We start from the raw sequence: 22,580 nt of genomic DNA, 5'->3' as shown, positions 1-22,580 counted from the left end.
TAATACTCGGCATCATCTCATTTGTCATTAATTCCGTCATTTTCGTCATCAAGAGTACCATACCCACAAAAGTAAGAGAGAGCTCCTGTTTGTGAAAAACGTCCTTTTCGATCCTTGTAAATATCTCTAGAGGTGAGACATAACCTCTTATAAATAAAAAATATTCTGTGTTTCAGCATGGACAAGTGCGCCGCCACGTTCCGTTGGTCATGACAATCAACATTCTTGGATCATTTTGTGGAAGGCTGAGCTCAACGCATTTTTTATTTTCGTTTGCATTCCTCTCCAGCCATCTAATCTGTACACCAGTATCTCTCGTACCACATAAATCTACAAGAGTCGTCATATCCCTATCCCACGGTGTTTTTTACGCAGACTATAAGTTGTATGGAATCCACTATCACTGGCATCTACCTATATTTGAATAAACCGCGAGGAACATCCGCCATGGGAACAGTCGATTCGGTTTCACGCAAACCTTATTTTTCGAGAAGGAGATGATAAAGAAAGGTAAATTGTGGAAGGAGAGCGATGATGGAATATGAGAGAAAAAGGAAGAAGCCCGAGAGAGCCTCTCACAATATTGCTTTGTCCACTACAAATACAACTTTGTCACTGCCGAGATTTGAAACCAGCGCTCTTTCAACTGAGCTAAAAGACGGATAGGAGCTGAATAATCTAGTTGTCTGTTATTTAACAGGCTTCCTCAGTCTCCAGAACTCTGAAGTGCCGGGCAACAACGGCTTGAAGGACGAAACGTTCGCTCTGCGCTGGGTCAAGCAGAACATCGACCGCTTCGGAGGAGACCCCAGCAAGGTCACCGTCGCCGGCAACAGTGCAGGAGCAGCAGCAGTGCACTTCCAAGTACTGTCCCCCATGTCACGGGGTAAGGCAATATTTTCCTTGGGATTCTGATGTATTTACTTTCGGTATCACCTAATCTAAAAGTTTGTGTTAATTTTTTAACGCAGGAGGCTTAAGGCTAGTTCACAATAAACCGGGAACGAGAACTAGAATGAGAATTGGAAACGGCAGACGTGAAAGTGAAGATTTTTTATTCGCAATAAACCAAGAACGGAAATGGCTATGTATATCAATATGCATGACAATAACGATATGTATAGTCGATATTACGTAATCTGATGTTGTATGTGTATAGATAACCAATGACGTCCTCTCATGAGCATAAACCAGGCAACATAAACACAGGTTAACCAAGTGCAGAATTTATGACACAGAATATTTAAGAATTCAATTCACGTGGTAATCTGATTACATATACACGTTAGCATATATTGAAAGTGATTCTACTGAATTTTCGACTTAGGGTACGTACACGTTGGAGCGATGATAAACGATAAAAGAAGTAGCGATGCTATATCAGGGAGAATTGAAGCATGCATTGTCATTGAGGTGTGCACATTGGAGTAATGACAAAAGCGAAGATACACGATAAAAGTGACGAAAAAGAAAAGTTCAATTTTCTTCGCTCTTGTCGTTCATATGATCTCTGATTAAGATAATATTAATCTGCATAATTACCGGTGGTTATCAATATATCCGAATATTAATCGATTTATTATTATTTCGGCGTATTAAATTAATTATTATAGATATTGGCAAATTGATCAGTTGTGTATTTATTCGTCATATGTTATGTGATCACAAGAACCAATCACAACACAACGAATTTATACTATCTTAGGGATGAGAAACGGGTTTAATTTTGTACACATTTAAGTTATATTAACCTTGAACTTAGCAGCTGATATTTCCTATGTATCTTATTTCATTAAGTGGATGCATAGAATATCTTCTACTGATAAATCAAAATGTTCGCTTCTCGCGTCCTCGTTGCTCCGATATGAACACTTGATTCTTTGATAATACCAAAGCGTCGCTAGGTCATTTCTTTTATCGTTTATCGTTGCTCCAACGTGTACGTACCGTTAGTTGGAAACGATGCATGAAGAAGAAATTGTCATGGCCTCCTTGCTACAAAATACACGACGATAAAATAGCTTTATCATGGCAACAGAATGATTCTGATAGGCTGTGATCGGAAACGAGAAGGGCAAAGTTGAAACTTGGGCAACCTCACGTTCCTATTCCCGGAATCCGGCAAGCTTCTCGTTAATTGTGAATGCTCACATTTAAAAATATACAGTTTAACAAATTTTCTGTTCTCTTTCTCGTTTCCAGTTTATTGTGAACCAGCCTTTACCAGTAAATCTTAGAAATCACCATATCGGAACTCTGTTCTAAAATTTGTACTCGCCTAATCACTATAAAGAAAAAGGTTTGGATTGGACTTAGTAATAAGAAGTTCGATCTCAAAAGATACCAACTCCAAAAACCATAATTTTACAGTAAACGGAAAGTTAGTTTGAGACTAAATTCATTCAGTCTTGAATTTGAGTTGGATCAAAATGTTAAGATCGTTAATTGGGTTGTGTCTACGAAGTATTTCTGTTATTGATTGTGTAATTCAGATTTTATTGCACATTTAAAAATGGAGGTGGTACTTTTTGGCATGAAAGTGATGTTAAGGGGTTGGCTGAGTGAAAATAGCAATTTATGTTATGAATTACTGCGCAATGTAGACAGATATTATATTTAGGGCCTAAAATATTCCCAAATTATGCCTACATTTTGTATACATCTGTTGTAACATCCTCATAACTATTTCGTTATCACTTACGTCACTGTTCCTTTCAAGTAATCTTTCTTTTACAACTTCACTATAGTAAGTCAACTGACGTAATTTATATTTTATTTTATTGGGTTATTTTACGACGCTGTATCAACATCTAGGTTATTTAGCGTCTGAATGATATGAAGGTGATAATGCCGGTGAAATGAGTCCGGGGTCCAACACCGAAAGTTACCCAGCATTTGCTCGTATTGGGTTGAGGGAAAACCCCGGAAAAAACCTCAACCATATAACTTACCCCGACCGGGATTCGCACCCGGGCCACCTGGTTTCGCGGCCAGACGCGCTGACCGTTACTCCACAGATGTGGACCTTAATTTATATTATCCCATTTCTCTTATAAGGTGGAATACATTCTTTTTCTTCATTTCATGAATATAATCTTGACACAAAACTTGTTTACACATGTCTAAAATATTATCAAATTTCTGCTTATGTACACAAGCAGGTGCTCCTGTATAAAAAGGTGCAATACAAATTTATCCTTTAAGCCTCACTTATTTTCAGTATTTTTTTTCAATTTGTTAGAGAAACATGTGTTATTTCCTGCCAATTTATCCACTGAAAATCAACAGTTTAGACATGAAATTTCCCAGGATCACGAAATAAATCATCATGCTTCTAAGGAATTAACACAGTTGCGACTTACGCCGATCGCTATCATGCATCATGCGAAGCAGACGATTGGCTGAACGGTATCTTGTGGCAGAGAAATCGGCGGGGATTTAGTACTTTTTGTAATGAAAGCAGGATTTTAACATATAATTTAACATGGATATGTACGTTTTGCAACTTTTGTTTTCACCACCTTGTAGAATGTGTTTCCAAAAAGTGGTATCACCTATTATCTTATTTTAAAATTTTTTGGAGTTGGTACCTTTTGGAAATGAGCTTCTCAGTTCAGGAAAGTAAAAAAAAAAAGTTCACAACATTTCGAAGGTTGCGTTTACTTTTGTCAATTTGTAGAAGCTGTGTACCATCACAGATTTTACCCTGGTTAAATAAGATGTCAGCTAACCAAATTAGATAACCGGTGATTATGAATACTACCAACAATACCAACAAAAAGTAAAAAAGACTAAATGAAATAAATAGAACTGTTTATGTCAAAGATGTCAAAATAGGCTACTTTACCACAATTTGAGATGTTTCACTCATATCTCACAGATTGGAAACAGAAAGTGAAAATCAGTATCACTATGAAATCTGCCTCGACATGGAGACTATTAATAATGGAATTCCAGAAGGATCAATATTATGTCCCCTATTTGTTCTAGTGTTCATAAATGACCTTGTCCCCTAATAAAATATATAGGTCATCCAATATTATTTGCAGATGTCACAAGTATAGTAATTACAACCAATAACTCAAACACATTCCAATGTTCAACAGAGGAAATTCTCCTCAAAATATATTATTGGTTTTCAGTCAATAAATTAGTATTAAATTGTAACAAAACTAGCATAATCCAATTTACATCCTGCCAGAATTCAAACTCGCAAATTTAAAACGTAATAATTAACAATAGGTCCCTCATAGAAACAACAACAATAACCACAACCAAATTTCTTTGCTTATAAATCGATAATGTGTTACTCGTAAATTGGAAAAATCATATCAAAGAAATTACACCCGAACTAAATTCAGCAAGTTTTGCTATTAGATCTATGTAAGAGATAATAAATATCAATACCTTAAAAATAATATACTTTGCATACTTCCACGCGGTAATGAGTTTTGGAATAATATTCTCGGAAAATTCTACTGACTGACAGTAACAATATATTCCTAATACAAAAAAGAGTAATTAGAATAATAGGCCTAGTAGGTGTCGAATATAGGGAATTCTGTAGAACCATTTTCAAAAAACTACAAATAATGCCCATGGATGTCAGTACATTTTTTTAATAAACTTCCTCATATGTAATCGTGAAAACTTTGTAAATAACGCAACTCTTCGTACATAAATACACGTCAAGAAATGACTTTCATATCCCATTTTCATTTATATCGTGCTATCAAAAAGGAGTGCGTTATATGACATTAAAAATGTATACTAGTGTCCCTATGGATATAAAAAAAATCAAACTCAGAACATAAGATTATTATTTAGGGCCAAATTAAAGAAGAATCTAATTGCTCACGCCTTTATTCTGTAGATGAATTTATGACATTAAGTATCGATATTATCCCCCTGTGTTGTACTAGTATATTGTAAAACTCTTCTGTATTATATTTCAACTAGACTGTGACAATAATTAAGGCTTTGTAGTAGGGGAGAATGTTGTACCTTTAAACATTTTTCACATTTTATTTTTTAAATTTTGGGAAATGAAATTTTTTTAAATGAAAAAATGCTTGAAATAATCATTGAAGATTCCTTTACAACTTCCTGTATGTATTTTCCTGCTTTACAGATCTATTAAGGATGGAAAAAATAAAATGAAGGGATATGTAATGTGTTCAAAGGTACAACAGGTTCATGTACCTTGGGACACACCCTCTTGTAAGCTGGAACACATGGAATATAGATGGGAATATAATTATAAAAACTGACAATCATATTTAAAATGTATTTGCCATCATAAACCTGAGCAGGCTTCTCTGATTGACATTTTATTTCCTGGAGGAGCAATAACTGCTTCAACAGCTTTCTTTCAAGGCATCCGAATCAATTGGGGGCTTCTTAACTCCAGACTTACTTCGTGACACGATCTTAAAATAAAATAAAAACAAAAACCGATAGCATCGTGTACTTTGAAACATGTTGCATGGTACAAAATGTTTTGTGTTCAAAGGTACAAGAGGGTGCACTTTTAAACAAATATGTCGCCAAAAACTAGAGATTCAAATAAATCATGGAAATTAAAATATGTTATTACTCACCAGATGATAGGGAACACATCGTACTTGAAAGATATTAACAAATACGATCTGGTTTTGTGTTAGAAAACACATATCAATGAACGAAATGTTTACTTTAGGTACTAAAAAAACTTCTTTTGTCCACGGAACGCACATTTTGCAATAAATCAAACTGAAACTACGACTTGAGCTACTTAACGGCTTTTTCTACAATCTACTTCAGTTTGAGTCTTCTAGGTAGCAACAAAAATTAAAAAACAAAAAATGTTCAAAGGTACACTATGCTAAAGGTACAACAGTCTCCCCTACTATTAAGGCTTTTGACGTGTTCGATATTCTAGATGTGAAGCGATGTACGAATACCATGGAATGTACATAAATACAATACAATACCATATAATACAATACAACAACATATTTCTTATGCAGGCCTTTTCCAGCGCGCTATAGAGGAGAGTGGAAGCGCGCTGAATCCATGGGCCTTTCAATCTGCCAGCAAGAGTGTCGACATGGCGTTTCGTGTGGGTAAATTTCTGGGTACCAATACTACAGACAAGAACGAGTTGTTGCGCTACCTGAAGAGCCTACCAATGGAACAACTCGTGAGTTCCTATTTATAACAGCAAATTAGATTCTAAGGTTTCACCGTTTCAATCCCGTGACAGTGCAGTTCCCCAGTCTGGAGAAAAATTCGAGATGTCACGAGATGGAGGCATTACTGATCGTCTCGATAAAACTTTCTCCCCGATTTGCATTTAAGCGTATATCTTTATACTGTCCACAATTAAAATTCTACATTCTTGAATATACACTTTTAAAATTTACGTAATCACTGATGAACTGTTAAGTGATTTGAATGAATAAATGAATAAACAAACAAATAAATAAATAACGACTTAACTGTATTAACATAAATTTTGGGGTTTGTTTAGTCTAGGATAGAAACAACATCGAAACTAGTCAATCAGATAACATAACACCAAAATTTATAGTCTAATGTTAACAAAAATTAAGACGTAACTGAAGAGGTGGAGATGGACTCGAAAGTGTCATAAGTCAATTGTTTTAAATTTTAACGTGCTTTGTTCGCGTTTTAATAATTAGATTTGTTCTCTACAAGACTATATAACAGAGGTGTCAGAGTTGTAAGCTCCAATACCGGTTGTGGAGCTAGATCGGAGCTTGAACTTGCTTATGTCTGTGGAAACACCGGAGCACGCAACCAGTCTAGTGGAGCGCTCCTCTCCGTTTAGTCCCTGTCTGACATCGCTGCTATATAATATAACTGTGTATGTTTACTCAACTGATTCCCCTAAGTCTTGGTTTAGTGTCTGTATATGTTTTTTCATGGGCATCAAATTTATTTTATCACTTTTTGTCAATTTCCTCATAACTCGTCATTTGGACTTACGCCAGTTTGGAATGCACGTCTTCAATTACTTATTCAAGTAACTTATTCAAGTGAGCAGTGGTTAAAATTATATAGTTTATAGTGAACAAGAGAGCTCAAATTTGGAGAAAAAATTCGGTTTTAGATTCTGCTTGAGAAGATTTTGAATTGTCGCATTTACTTCATGTTTCTGACTGAACACACTACGCTGAGTTGTACCATCATCCATAAATATGAGTAGAATAACTAGAACCAGAGTAGGGTATTATTTTAAACTTACATCCCACGCTCTACCGTGGCTAGCGAACAGTAGGGAAAAATCCACCGACAAGCTTCGTGAAAAAATAAAATATATCGAGAGAAGTATTTTATAAACATACTGACAAATGTCGCCTTCGTGGCTTTCAAGTCATTGATACAGTGCTCTTGTAAATGTCTTGGTGTTTGAGGTCTATGAGTAATGAGAATGTTTATGATGAATAAAATTCAAAGAAGAAGGGACTAAAATCCTTAAAATAAACTTTTAATAGCATATCGAAAAAAACACAGCGAGTCTTCCACATAACATTGCAAAATTCACATACAATAAATTGTTGAAATTGAAATCTACCAGCCTTAGTGCACGCTTTGATCATGAACTTAAACATCAATGACATTGGCATTTGCTTAGTGCAGTGATGGAACAACATTTCGATTGTTTTCATTTGTTCGTTCTTTTGCTATTTTGTCACCCTATCGTATTTCTTACATATTTGTGCGCACTCACTGTGTTATTAATATCGTTAAAATCGAAAAGTGGATCATCTTTCCTGGCGAAATAGAAAATCCTTCACTAGGACTTAAGATCATAAAGGTATTTAAGTTTAAATATGAAAAATGCCCTTTATTATTCGGTTGAGAAACTTTTGTCATTTAATTTCAAAGGCATATTGGTTCCGTTAAGTTCAATGTTAATTGAAAAATGAGTTCTATTCTATTCAAAAATGAGGTCTTTCATTCTATCCTTACAATTTACAGGATTTTTCCTGCTCTCCATAACGGCCACACGACCGATCTCTTCGTAGCATCTTCAAATCTATCTTGAAAACTGTATCTGCAATGACAGAAGAGTTTTGCTGTTTCCTTGGTTCAAACACGCCTCTTTCAACACAGTGATTCTACAGACATCGTGGAGGCTTTTTGCTATATTCTATTCTCTGTTTTTAAGTGATATTACAGTTGTAACTTTGGTGTTTAACGTCATATACCAAGTGTTCACTTTTTATAACATGTTCCATTCGACCTACACGACCTGAAGATGCCAATCAAAATTGGTGAAAACGTTTGTTTTTAAATCTGTGTAAATGTTATTATAACATGTTTTATTGTGTTTATGTTAAGTATTGACTGAATAGAACTCATTTTTCAATTTTGTCATTTAGTCTCCTGTCAAAAAATCTGGAAGTTAGAATGTATAAAACAGTTATAACGTAATACCGGTTGTTGTATCTGGTTGTGAAACTTGGATTCTCACTTTCAGAGAGGAACAGAGAGATTAACGGTGGTTGAGAATAAAGTGCTTAGGAAAATATTGGGCTAAGAGAGATGAAATTACAGGAGAATGGAGAAAGTTACACAACGCAGAACTGCACGCATTGTATTCTTCACCTGACATAATTAGGAACATTAAATCCAGACGTCTGAGATGAGCAGGGCATGTAGAACGTATGAACGAATCCAGAAATTCATATAAAGTGTTAGTTGGGAGGCCGGATGGAAAAAGACCTTTGGGGTGGACAATATTAAAATGGCTTTAAGGGAGATGGGATATGATGATAGAGACTGGATTAATCTTGCTCAGGATAGGGACGGATGGTGGGCGTATATGAGGGCAGCAATGAGCCTCCGGATTCCTTAAAAGCAGTAAGTAAGTAACTAAAGGTTATTAACTGTTATAGCTACGTTATTAGCTATACATTTTATAATAATCGCAAGTGAACTTGCACATATGACATATATTACCTAAAAGCGATATAAATAATCGGAGGTCAACCTTAATGACATTGCAAGTGGTATTGTTTCATTATTATCGGGGAATAAATGCAGCATATAATATCCCTATAAAATAATAATGTTTTTCAAATAAGTATGGATTTTATATAAAACCTAATCTATAAGAATATACAAGTAGTCCCTTACTTATGATCGAAACAATTTAAGTTCCAGACAAATAATAAAATTACCGTGCAGTAGGTGCCTTGCGTCTTAATTGATTCAATGGAGAAGTTGCAGTTATCATAATTGCAATAGACCTATAAAATTGTTATTTAACAACAAATACTTTCTCAAAGTGTTCACTATTTTTATTATCTGCCTTTTCTAATGATTTCAATAAAATTCAAATAGATATTGAACTTATAATCATCATCTGGTAAATGGATTAGGCCTATTGGCCTGTTCCGACATCAGGAAACTTGAAGTAGCCTTCCCATCTTCTTCTAGGTCTTTCTATTTCTCTTTTACGTTCTGTCTTGTTAATGTAATAATTTCTTAGGGAGTCTATTTTCATTCTACTAATGAGTTAATAAGTAATTTACGAATGTATTATTTCATTTTGAAAATATTTTAACTCATTTTACAGTGGCGTGTTGTTACCAGCAGAGACTTTAAATTCCTACCGACAACAGAAATTAACATCACAAACGATGAGGTATTCCTGCCAGATATGCCGATCAACATGATCAATGCAGGGAACTTCAATAAAGTGTATTACCTGATTGGAGTGACATCAAGGGAAGGAATAATAATAGTACAAAGTGAGTTGACATCAGTGGCGTATACTGGTTAAAGGGTTTGGGCTACCACTGACCCTATTATTACACAAAATATATTTTAAAATCCCTATAATAAAATTCCTTACATATTTATGTGAATTCCAGACGTCTTGATTGGGACGAAAATACGTTGATGACTTCGTCCTTGAAATTACAGTTGGGCCACTTGCAAAGTTTCTGTAGAAATTACTTTTCAATGGATATTAGTGCCAAGCCGGATAAACGTTCTTGTGTATGAGTTGATTCTACAGTAGGATTTTATTCTCTTCAACGCAGAAAATGTTCTTTCTACCGATGCTGACGTAGCTGGTATTGTCACAATTAATGTTGCCAATTTAAGGACTTCAGGAATAACTTGGTTCAGCTGGTTTTCATATATGGCAGATAATATTTCATGGATAGGTTTGTTCGAAAAATCAAAGACTTCTGCTGAATATATTACACTTAATTCATTTTTCAAACGTACTTGATCAAAGTGACTGTTATAGGACTGAAATAATTTGTTTAGTGCCTAATTCGGGAAGTTTTCTCTATAAGCAGAACATTTTTGAGAATCTAGAAGATGTGTGAATTGAAGCTTTCCATAATCAGATAATCTGTCAGTAATTTCCATGTGCATACGATCTAGTATGCTGTAGTACAGCTGCCTGTATTTCAATTCATCATCTCCTTTTCTTCGCTTTAATGGTGGTTCCATTGTATTGGCTGAAGAATTTTCATTTTCCATATTACTCCATATGGACGGAAACCCACTACGTCTGAACTCGGATATAGTATTTATTTTAACTTTGATACCTCTTGCAAGTAGTATGCTATGTCTAGACATTTTGTCTGAAGAATATTGTAGAGCACATCTGTATATTCTGAAACTGTGTGAAAAAATTCAAATATCCTTGAGCCTGCACATTTACAGCATCATCCCAGTTTTCTTCAGAGTCATTACAAATGATATTTTTAAAGAAAGCAGTCCGTTTTTTTCTGTATTCCTTTACTGTATTTACAAGCCAAGATGTAAAATTCAATCTAGTTGGTGCTACTTTTGGGAGTTTCTTGTTCATAAATTCCTTGAGTTTTCTGATCTTTTAGGAGATGATGAGAAAAATGCAGCTAAACCCGACAGTGTTTTGAAAAAAATGCGGCATTCTGGAATGGATGAAGTAGTTTGTTGCAAAACTAAATTGAGAACATGGCTGTAACAATGGACAAATAGTGCTTGAGGATACTTTTCTTGAACTTTTGTTTTTAAGCCATTAATATTTCCCGCCATAACTGAAGCACCATCGTATGTCTGTGCAATTAACTTATTGCCGACATTGTATTCTGCTATAACACCTTCCACATGCTGAAACAAAGCAGCAGCAGTTTTGTCCGAACTGACATTTGTGAATCCTATAAACCGTTCTTGAACATTGGCAGTACTGTCGACGTATCTTAAAACAGTGGACAATTGACTCTGATTAGAGCAGTAACTTGTTTCATCAACAACAATGGCCACAAAAGGTTTTATGTTCTTTATCATAACCCCACTTATAGCAAATATTAAGTCATTCTGAATTGCGAGAGAAGTACCACGAAATACTGTTGCACTCTCAAGATGATTGGCCAGTAAATGGTCAAATTTACTTAAGGAACTTAAATATTCAATATAATTTCCTATATTGTCTGATTTCACACTCTCGTTATGACCCCAAAAAGCCAATTCTTGTTTTCCTAGAAAGCAGACTGCGTTAATAAGATGCAGTAAAATCTCCCGATTTTTTTTTCACAAGAGCATTGTGTTGGTTGATGTGTAGAGCTTTTCGCTTATCAAGCTGTAAATCAATCCTTGTCTTCCCAAAGTTTGCAAAGTTCATGCTACTACTAATATGAGCTTTTGATTTGTCGTATTCTAGGACTGCCGTTCGAAGGGAGTTCATATTAGAAAACCCCTCTTTGACCACACATTAGTTTCGCGGCTAAATAACAAACATGGCCAGCAAAATAGTTTAGACAGTTTAGAAGTACCACACAACCAATTCCACTTACCATATGATGTTGAAGTGAAATGGCGTGTGTACTCTCGCTGTTTTTCTTTCACGTCCATGGACAAATTTAACTCAGGAGTTGGTCTTTCCATTTTCACAATTTCAACTTTCTCGTTGTTATGTACGACGGTTAAAAGGCACTTTTAATAAACCTTCTATTACACAGTCATTTTCAACACAAATCTCTCCAGAAACTTGTTCTGCCATATTTTTCACAATATCACTTAATTGGGAAATTAAAAACTTAATAATTCACAATTAATATAACTCTTAGACTTACTTACTTACTTACAAATGGCTTTTAAGGAACCCGAAGGTTCATTGCCGCCCTCACATAAGCCCGCCATCGGTCCCTATCCTGTGCAAGATTAAGCCAGTCTCTATCATCATACCTCACCTCCCTCAAATCCATTTTAATATTATCCTCCCATCTACGTCTCGGCCTCCCTAAAGGTCTTTTTCCCTCCGGTCTCCCAACTAACACTCTATATGCACTTCTGGATTCGCCCATACGTGCTACATGCCCTGCCCATCTCAAACGTCTGGATTTCAAGTTCCTAATTATGTCAGGTGAAGAATACAATGCGTGCAGTTCTGTGTTGTGTAACTTTCTCCATTCTCCTGTAACTTCATCCCGCTTAGCCCCAAATATTTTCCTAAGCACCTTATTCTCAAACACCCTTAACCTATGTTCCTCTCTCAGAGTGAGAGTCCAAGTTTCACAGCCATATAGAAGAACCGGTAATATAATTGTTTTATAAATTCTAACTTTCAGATTTTTGGACAGCAGACTGGATGATAAGAGCTTCTCAACCGAATAAGAACACGCATTTCCCATATTTATTCTGCGTTTAATTTCCTCCCGAGTGTCATTTATATTTGTTACTGTTGCTCCAAGATATGTGAATTTTTCCACCTCTTCGAAGGATAAATCTCCAATATTTATATTTCCATTTCGTACAATATTCCCGTCACGAGACATAATCATATACTTTGTCTTTTCGGGATTTACTTCCAAACCGATTGCTTTACTTGCTTCAAGTAAAATTTCCGTGTTTTCCCTAACCGTTTGTGTATTTTCTCCTAACATATTCACGTCATCTGCATAGACAAGAAGCTGATGTAGCCCGTTCAATTTCAAACCCTGCCTGTTATCCTGAACTTTCCTAATGGCATATTCTAAAGCGAAGTTAAAAAGTAAAGGTGATAGTGCATCTCCCTGCTTTAGCCCGCAGTGAATTGGAAAAGGATCAGATAGAAACTGACCTATACGGACTCTGCTGTACGTTTCACTGAGACACATTTTAATTAATCGAACTAGTTTCTTGGGAATACCAAATTCAATAAGAATATCATATAATACTTCCCTCTTAACCGAGTCATATGCCTTTTTGAAATCTATGAATAACTGATGTACTGTACCCTTATACTCCCATTTTTTCTCCATTATCTGCGGAATACAAAAAATCTGATCAATAGTCGATCTATTACGCCGAAAACCGCACTGATGATCCCCAATAATTTCATCTACGTAGGGAGTTAATCTCCTCAAAAGAATATTGGACAAAATTTTGTACGACGTCAACAAAAGTGATATTCCTCGAAAGTTACCACAGTTGGTTTTGTCCCCCTTTTTAAAAATAGGTACAATTATGGACTCCTTCCATTGTTCTGGTACAATTTCCTTTTCCCAAATAGCAAGCACAAGTTTATAAATTTCGCTATATAATGCACTTCCACCCTCTTGTATTAATTCTGCTGGAATTTGATCGATACCTGGAGACTTGTACTTTTTCAGATTTTCTATCGCAATTTCGACTTCTGAAAGCGTGGGTTCGGGTATAAATGGCTCAGCAGTTTGTATTTCAATTTCGTCCCGATCATTTCTATTTGGCCTATGTACATTTAGTAGTTGCGCAAAATAGTTTTTCCATCTGTTTAGGATTGATGGAGAGTCTGCAAGCAAGTCACCATTCTCATCCTTGATCACGTTTACCCTTGGCTGATATCCGTTCTTAAATTCCTTTATACCCTTATATAAATCTCGAATGTTTTTATTCTTACTATTTGTTTCTACCTCATTCAGTTTTTCCTTCAAGTAACCTCTCTTTTTATTCCTAAGTGTACGACTTGCTTCCCGTCTTTCTTAGACACTCGAACAAATCACAGATTTAAAATAATGCACTGCAAGAACACAATCACATTCAATTGCTAGCGTACTAAGCTATTGCTGCTTCGCGCCTGCGAAGAAACCGATCACAAGAGCGGCAACTCGCCCGCCTACAGTGCACGATGGAAACATAAGGGAGCGGGGGGGACGGGCAGTTGTGCGAAGGACAGCATGAGCGAAACGGTCACAGGCTACCTCACGTAGCAAGCGGTTTCTCCGCCTTGACAACTTGTTTCTTTTCGAGAGCAGAGAGCGCATATAAATCTAACGATTACTTTAATTTTAATTACTATGGTAAAACTAATAATACAAAATTATTACATTATGTTATATTATAAACTTTTTCTTTTGTAATTTCCTTGGGCTACCGCCGGTAGCCCCGGTAGTCCGCAAAATACGCCCCTGGTTGACATAATGTATCGATCAAAAAATCTTGCATTCTGTTTGTGGGCGGAGTAGAAAACACATAGGCCTCAGTGCGAAAAAATCTAATGCAATATTTTCACGTAATTACATGGTGAGTCGAAGCATCCTTCATCCTTTAATAAACATAATTCCAATACACATAATAATCACCCTCACATTCTCTTGTAATTTATTAGGATAGATGAGGGTAATTGTAAACAGGGGGTAATTGTAAACGAATGCTGTGGGAAATACAAAACTGTCAATATAAAAATTTTAATTCGAGGAAATATTTAAATTAACATGTTGGCTAACCTACAAAGCAGTTTGGCGCCAAATAGGAGTAACTGCTTAGTTGTGAACGAATGTTTTGTAAGAGTCTACAAAAAAAAAAAGTTTAGAAAGAATTTTGCTTCACCTTCATTTTCGGCATTGTACAACGCACAGTGCTGTTTTTTTAAGAATGTGTTGTTTTTATGAGTAATGTATAGTAGTTAACATTTATTACAATGGTTTTGAGATCTCCCATAACCTCAGTTCATTAAATTATGACATGTTTACATTTTCCCCATAGTTTTAATTGCTTGGGGGTAATTGTAAACATGTTTTACTGTGGTTGCATTTCATACTTTTCAGTAATCAAAATGCCAAGAAATTATATTAGAAAGAGACTGCCACCCAACTACACTGCAGAGGATTTAGAGAGGATTGTTACAGATGTGAAAATTTGTAACTACAGTTATCGTGAAGCTCAGGAGAGGTACTGAGTTCCTATATCATCATATATCATAGGGTAAAGGAACGAAATGTACCAGTGATCAAAATTGGAGTTGGAAGGAATGCAGCTCTTTCTTCTGAAACAGAACAAAAAATGTTCAGTGTCTGATAGCCCGTGCGAAAATTGGTGTTTATAATTATCCCCTCTCAAAGGGGTAAATGTAAACTAGCAATTAAAAGATGAAAAAAAAGTCAACCTTATTATTTTAAACCCATTTTCAGGGAAAAGAAAGATCTAAAAATAACACAATGTTTCTTTGTCATGCTTACCGTTACTGAGGGTTGTGTAATGTTGAAATATGTTTGAAATCAGTGAAAAGTGTTTACAATTACCCTGGTCTACCCTGTATTAAATAAAAACTTAACACAAATCCAGTTAAAACGACCTTTGAACTATGCTAACACAAAGAACAAAATGTTATTGTACACAGTACTGTGCAAAATTAAACACATACAAAAGTAAATCTATTGTATGCCTATTCATAGTAGATGTTCTCATTTAAATATAGAATTATACAAGTTTGCATTTAATGAACAAAACAACCACTGGCATAACTTGTGGACAATTATTAGAATTAATAACATTGAGATTTCTTACATGAATTACGGTGAAGTAGAGCTATTATGATACAAAAAATCAATCTTTTGCTGTAATTTTTCTATCAAAGCATATACAAATTTGAAAAAAAAATTAAGTCATGTGTTACATTAGACATATATGAAGGATTTGAAGTTACATTTATTTTTTATTTGTAATAATGGACAAAATTAAAACATACTGTAATAGAGCAATATAGCTTTTGTGATACAGTGCTATAAATCTGGCCATATTATACAAACAAATGAAGTAAGCTACTGCGATACACACAGATGCTTAATGTATTAAAGCGGACAGCCTTGTCGAACTCTCCTCTTAGATGGAAAACTTATGAAATAGGCATATTTATTCAGTTGTAGGCCTACTTCTAATCTCGCATCAGCATAGAGCTTTCGGATGACGGATATGCTAAAATGTGGCACATCAAGTTTTTCTAAGATCGGGAATACGAACGAGTGATTAACACAATTGAAAGCCTTTTCAAAATCTAAGAACAGTACAGCTGCTTGTTCTGTTGGATGCGCTTGTTAAGCTATTTACAGTACAGATCAAACGTAAATATAAAAGCTAAACGCTATATATAATATAATGGAACCGCTCAAAATGGACAGGGGCGATTTCTCAGGGCATGCTATGCTTGCTGCGCAAGCCCAATATTTTCCTAGAATGTGTATTTCTCAAAATGGCGTTACGTACATTAAAATTTATTTTGATTTTTGGAATACTGTATAGGCGTAATACCATCCGCAGGTTGCACACCGCAAGTATCGCAACGCTTGCTCGTTTCTCGGAGCTACAGGAAAGACATAGAAATAGCACAGTCTAGTATATACAGTCGCGAAGCTCAATACGTAGTAAATATGCAAATATTAAATAGTTGCTCACCACTAGGATCGCTAATATCGCCTCATTACAAATAATGCAAAATAGTACCGACACAGTCTATTGTTTCTAGCACCCTCAAAACTCAAGCTTTGTGACTGTATATAGTAGACTGTGGAAATAGCGAGGTCATGATGCGCACGCAAGTGCCTTCCTCCTTGGTCCGTCCTAGGCGCACATGTTTCTGTTATGTGTTGTTTGAAGCTCTGGTCCGAGAGCTACACCAACGACTATTTAACGTTACACAGACCAGTATTGACAGCGGGAATGTGCTGTGATTTGCGAGTGCAATGTAATTGTATGAACGGAATGCATATGTTAGCTGCTGCATGTACAGTATTATTAATTCTTAAACATTAATTCGAAGTATTGTAATGAGTACGGAATTGTGTGTATTGAAACCTTATTATTAAATCCATTTTCTCGAAGGACTATTCAAGAGAAGACAGACATTATTGTGCGCTCGTTCAGTGCAGCTCAATACAACAATGTGCATTGGTTGGCAGGCTCGAAAAAAACTAAATAAACTGTTTTGTTGGCCATGTTTGTTATATATCTGATAAGCGAATATGATCCATGACTCATAATGATTTCATAATTATAAAATAAATTATTTATGTGGGTCTGATTATTTTTATTAATTATGAATTATTATATCCTCCCATCCTCCCCTATGAATAAAAGAGCAAGCCTGACTTTAGTGACTAGCATTCGCCCCTGATAATGGAATACGTAAACATAAGCATAAATTAAATGTTAACATAGAAGCTTGCAAGCTTCAAGCTTCTGCGTGTACGGTTATGTAAAACGTCAGAAATCAGCCAATCGAACGCACTGCTGTTTTTCGCAGTTGTACAATGGCGTCGATTAATTGTGATTTATCCCTGCTTGTATTACAAGAAAATCAAGTCATACAGAGATACAGCATTAAAAGTTAATGCATGTGAAACAATTTCACACGAATTGAACTGCGAATATAAGTAAAAATGAGATTTATATCAATGTTAATTAATACATTATATTAAGGTAACCTACGTCCATAATCTATTTCGTTTTGTAATATTTTACAACGTTTTAGTTATTAAATTTTATTGTTGCGCCTATCATGTATGTCGTGGAATAAGAGAATACTTCGAAATTGTAATTCTTACTTTGTAAGGAAATTCTATTGATGTTTGTCAGTGAAGAATAAAACTTACGAAAACGATACAAGCAGCAATTTTGAATCAGCTGTTATCTTTTCACTTGTCCCTTTTCTGATTGGCTAATACTTACGTTTGCGTTTTTCATTGTGAATGCCTACATCCCAGTAATTTTACGCTTTTAAGTTTCATATTATTACATTATATTTAATTTTCATTGTCAATGAGTCTTAAGTGTTCCACGGTATTTTGTATTGCAGATAAATTTTGAAGAAAATATTTCTTTCACGTATTTCACACAGCTACTTATTCATTCTCTAACATATGTAGAAGTAACGACTTAAGTCTATTAGCAAAAAAGTTCATCAATAATAATATAGGCCTAATCCGTATTAAGCAAAGTAATGGAAGAATAATCGGCAATGATAAGAGGATTTGGTTTGGGAAGAAAATTGTTATATTTTCTTCAAAGTTATGAAGCTTTTCATCTGTAGTGCAAATATCACTGAAAGCTGTCGAAAGGGATCTTTCACAATATCACAAAATTCTATAGAATTCTTCCTGTGTATGTGAGTTTTCTTGCTCCAAATAAAGCTTCTAGGAAATCCTCTTCGTCAATCGGTTGTTGCAAGAGTTGATGTGTTGGTTAACATTTTGTAACAAGGAAATACACGTCTCATTCGATATGGGATATTCATTGAAATGTTCCTGGAAATGTCTCGTTGCCTCGTGTAGACAGTCTGAGATGTCGAAACTGGTTGATTTTCATATTTCTGTACATGATGAATGCATTTTGATAGCCCTCTTCTTGCGAAAATAATTTCGGTCTTCTTTGCAATGTAACGACGAAATCAATTTCCAGTAACTACGTCCTGTGGTAGCGAGCTTTTCTTTTATTCTCAGGTTCATAGTAAAGTTTCTATGGGCACAAATGTTGAACTCGAAATGGAATTAATGCATTCTTATCAACATAAATTCTGTTGAAGCGAAATACCGACTCCCCACGAAAAAAGGTAAACTGCGCCTTGTGTTCCCCTTGTTTTCGTTGTCTTCCCTTGTTCTCCTTTTTTTTTCATTTCTCGCACCACCCACGTTTTCGCTGTAAGAAAAATCCTAATGTAAACATAAGCACGTTGCTGTCATACCCGTGGTTGGCTTCCAGTCGAAACCTAACATGACGCAGTAAAATATAGTTCGTATTTGGAAACCATAATCTTGTATTATTTTAAAATAAAAAATTTAATTCTAGTTGTTAAATACGATGAAACATACAGCTTCACTCATATGTAAAACACCATGTAAAAGGAAAGCTATTTTTATATTTTGTTACGTACTATGAACGCGGATGAATACCAACAGTAATACCGAGGTAGTCTGTTCTTGTAACAAGCTGGCGTCACTTGAGCTCGTAGTTGTTCACGTAAGCACGTGGTACTGAAGTATGGCTTCTGCATCCTCTGTGTGTGTGGTTATTAAACATAAGAGTGGAAACCCTCTCAAAAGGGGAGAAAGTCTTAAATGTGTGAATTGAATCCAACGTTATCTATTCAGAGCAAGTCAATCAGACCGCATGTTCCAGCTGGAAGGGATAACTGACGCTGTTGTGGACCGTCTCGTCATAAATCCTGCCGACGATAGTTCTGACGACTCCGATTGGAAGGAATAACTCCTTTGTCCGGCAGTGATTTACCTTATACCTAAGTTTAAAATAATTTAATTACAGTAATTATAAAGTAAATGTTTCCTAAGCAAACGAATGCATAGTAGTGAGGTTAGACCTACTTGACGAGTAACGGGAAATGTTTAATATGAAACAGAATGTACAACAGTAGGCGGGAACACGTACTGAGAATCTATGGCGCCAAACAGTGGCCAATGAAGCCTCACTTCAGTCACGTGCTATTGTTTACATTAGGATTTTTCTTACAGTGAAAAGATTATTAGTTCTACGTAAAGATATGCCGCCAACCTATCGACAGGTGATCGCACCGACACGTGATACTACGTAAAGGTATACAGTATAGTGGAGATATGTACCTGTCGATTTTATTTTTTGTGATTACAATATTATTCAGGACCAATATTATACATTTTCAACATACAAAACAATAAATTATACAGTATTTTTTAATTAAAATAAATTTTAATTTGAGTCCTGCCAGAAAATTTCTATGAAACAGATTTTTATGGATAATAAATAACTCATATTGTGATTTTTCCTCCATAGAAGCACTAAGGAAACTATATGTACTGCGGGATGTACGAAATTTAACGGACTCGGTATTCTTAAGTGAATTTGGTTTGAAGAAGAGTGATCCCAGATTTCACGAAGCTGCGGCCAAATTCAGAGAATCCTACTTCGGAGATTCAACGAATGTAACTTTGCTTCAACGCATTAATGTGAGTAATCACGAATGTTTACTAAATTTATTAAGGAAACTAGCCGTACCCGTGCGCTCCGCTGCACCTGTTAGAAATAAATATAAAGTAATTACACAATTAAAATAGGACGTTTGATCCAGGGAACAACTTTTACAACAGCGCAAGATAATCTGCTTCGCTCATTACCCAATTTTTTTTTGCATTGCATTTATTGCATATATATTTTATGTATTTTAACACGATTCAATTGAGCATAGTTAAAATTTGAATTATAAAATAATGGATTGCTAAGCTAACGTATTATTACTGCATACTAAATCAATACACTCTCGTTGTTCGTTAATTCTCTGAGATTAAAATGAGTGTACATAAATATTATTTTAAGAAATACAGAAAAAAAATGTACAAAATAGTCTATCAAATTTTCTGTGCATAAGAAGCTATTTTAATCTTACCAGTCCTCGATTTACTCAGACGTTACTGTAATAACATTATAGCATTATGTCCATCTAGAGAAACTACACTTTCCAATGGTGAAATAATAATTAATTATACAAATCGGTTAATTTAGCTTCTGATATGACTTCTTACAAACACAAACATTCTCTGTAGGCTACGTTTAATAGCTTTCGATTGTTGATGTCCAAGGCCCCTGTTTCGATTGTTGTTGTCCAAGGCCCCTTATAGACGAAGTCATTTGTTCTTAATTCATTGCACCGTCTTAGATGGCGTTATTTTAATTTTAAAACTCATTTATCTCATTAAATATCAGTCCTATCAAAATTTTGTAAAGAATAAAACTTATCGGAAATAATTTGTAAAGAAACTTTTGTTATGTAACATTTTTCACAGAAATCAATAATAAGCGAGATATTTCGATTTATTTAATTCAGGCCCCCTTATAACCCCCTTTTAAATAAAGTATTTTGAATGCCATATAGCCTAAAATCTAAGTTACAACGAACTTAATTTATATTCCAATTTTCATATAAATCGGTTCAGCCATTATCTCGTGAAAAGGTAACAAACATACAGACAGACTACAAACAAAAATTTCAAAAATGCGATTATCGGTTTCAGGGTGGTTAATTATATATGTTAGGACCAATTATTTTTGGAAAATCGAAAATTACCAGAAAAATTTCGGCTACAGATTTATTATTAGTATAGATAATGGAGCAGTTTCTTATATATTGTAGGGATCATTACATTCTTGTAATCACATATTTTTTCGATTGACCAAAATCTCAAAATTAAAAGTGTTAAATTCGTTTTTTCACTACATTCCTATAGTTCAGAAAATCTATAAAATATTTCCTAGTAATATGTCATAATACATAGTTTTACAATGATGTATTTGTAGGCCTATATTTCAATAGTGCCAGTTTTTCGGCTCTTTGTACCTCGTCATAGATGTACAAACATTCAACGTTTCAGCAAAGCAAAGAAAAGAGAATCTACATGTTGGATCAGTTACCTACCCGGAATACTGGAGAACAGACTTGGTACTAAATCTAACAGACACGCTTCCATTTCTAGACTTCCCTGAGCAAAGATCCAATATCAAGCTCCGAAATGAGAGATGATTCTAAACACATAACATGATGCAAAAAAAAACTCACACGTCATTAAGCACAGTGAAAGTCTTAAATCATACTAAAAGGGAAAATATTATTGCCATGATCTATTCTAAAATATCACTGAAATTTTAAATAAAGACATTTTATATTTCATAGCTCGAAATTCCATAAGAAAAGATGCAAGATTATTATAGACATCATGTAGCTCGCTATAACACAATAATACTTCACATGACTACATACAATTGCACTTTGCTAGAACGTCATCGAAGGAACAAAGAAATGATATCGTAATAAAAGAGCGTCGTTATAAGAAAAATAGATGCAATCTGTATATTGAACATAAAGTTGGTCGACCAGAGGAGACTGTCAAATGTGCAACAGGTTAGCGACTTACTCCGAGCAGATCAGGATGAAGGGGGCGATATGATAGCCCAGAGACTGGCAAATTATATGTCTCGGGTGCATTATTACCAGCTCGCGCAGAGTTGCCGTCATGTTACGACTCCTGCTTCTTTGTTTCGCTTGTGCGCACATCCGTAACAATGCTATCTAGAGGTGATAAGCGCATCGTTAAACAATTTAGGTCGTTACTTCAATTTGTGACTTTCTTACTGAATCTCCCCCGTACAAACAGTAATAAATAATATTTGCAACGTGATAATGGAAGTCGATTATACAAAACGCATAAAACACAATTATTATTATTATTATTATTATTATTATTATTATTATTATTATTATTATTATTATTATTTTATTATTATTATTATTATAAGAATTTAGGTAGTACATCTCAACTTTGTGGCAATTATTTTTAAATTTTTCTTTATACAAA

General features: G+C 35.0%; 1 protein-coding gene across 2 annotated transcripts in view; it reads left to right on the top strand.

The window, feature by feature from the left end:
- The window catches only part of LOC138696775 (juvenile hormone esterase-like), a 43,089-nt gene that overhangs the window by 8,302 nt on the left and 12,207 nt on the right, over window positions 1-22,580 (top strand). The window contains exons 4-7 of one of the 2 annotated variants that reach the window (XM_069822170.1): window positions 701-886; window positions 6,009-6,181; window positions 9,590-9,764; window positions 20,008-20,180. In XM_069822170.1, coding sequence (XP_069678271.1) covers window positions 701-886; window positions 6,009-6,181; window positions 9,590-9,764; window positions 20,008-20,180 — 707 coding nt within the window. The remainder of the gene's footprint in view (window positions 1-700; window positions 887-6,008; window positions 6,182-9,589; window positions 9,765-20,007; window positions 20,181-22,580) is intronic. The other variant, XM_069822171.1, reaches the window with a different exon arrangement.

Source organism: Periplaneta americana, chromosome 3, assembly GCF_040183065.1.
Source record: "Periplaneta americana isolate PAMFEO1 chromosome 3, P.americana_PAMFEO1_priV1, whole genome shotgun sequence".
NCBI lineage: Eukaryota > Metazoa > Arthropoda > Insecta > Blattodea > Blattidae > Periplaneta > Periplaneta americana.
The sequence above is the reverse complement of the archived record's forward strand: the minus strand, read 5'-3'. Positions and strand labels throughout refer to the sequence as shown.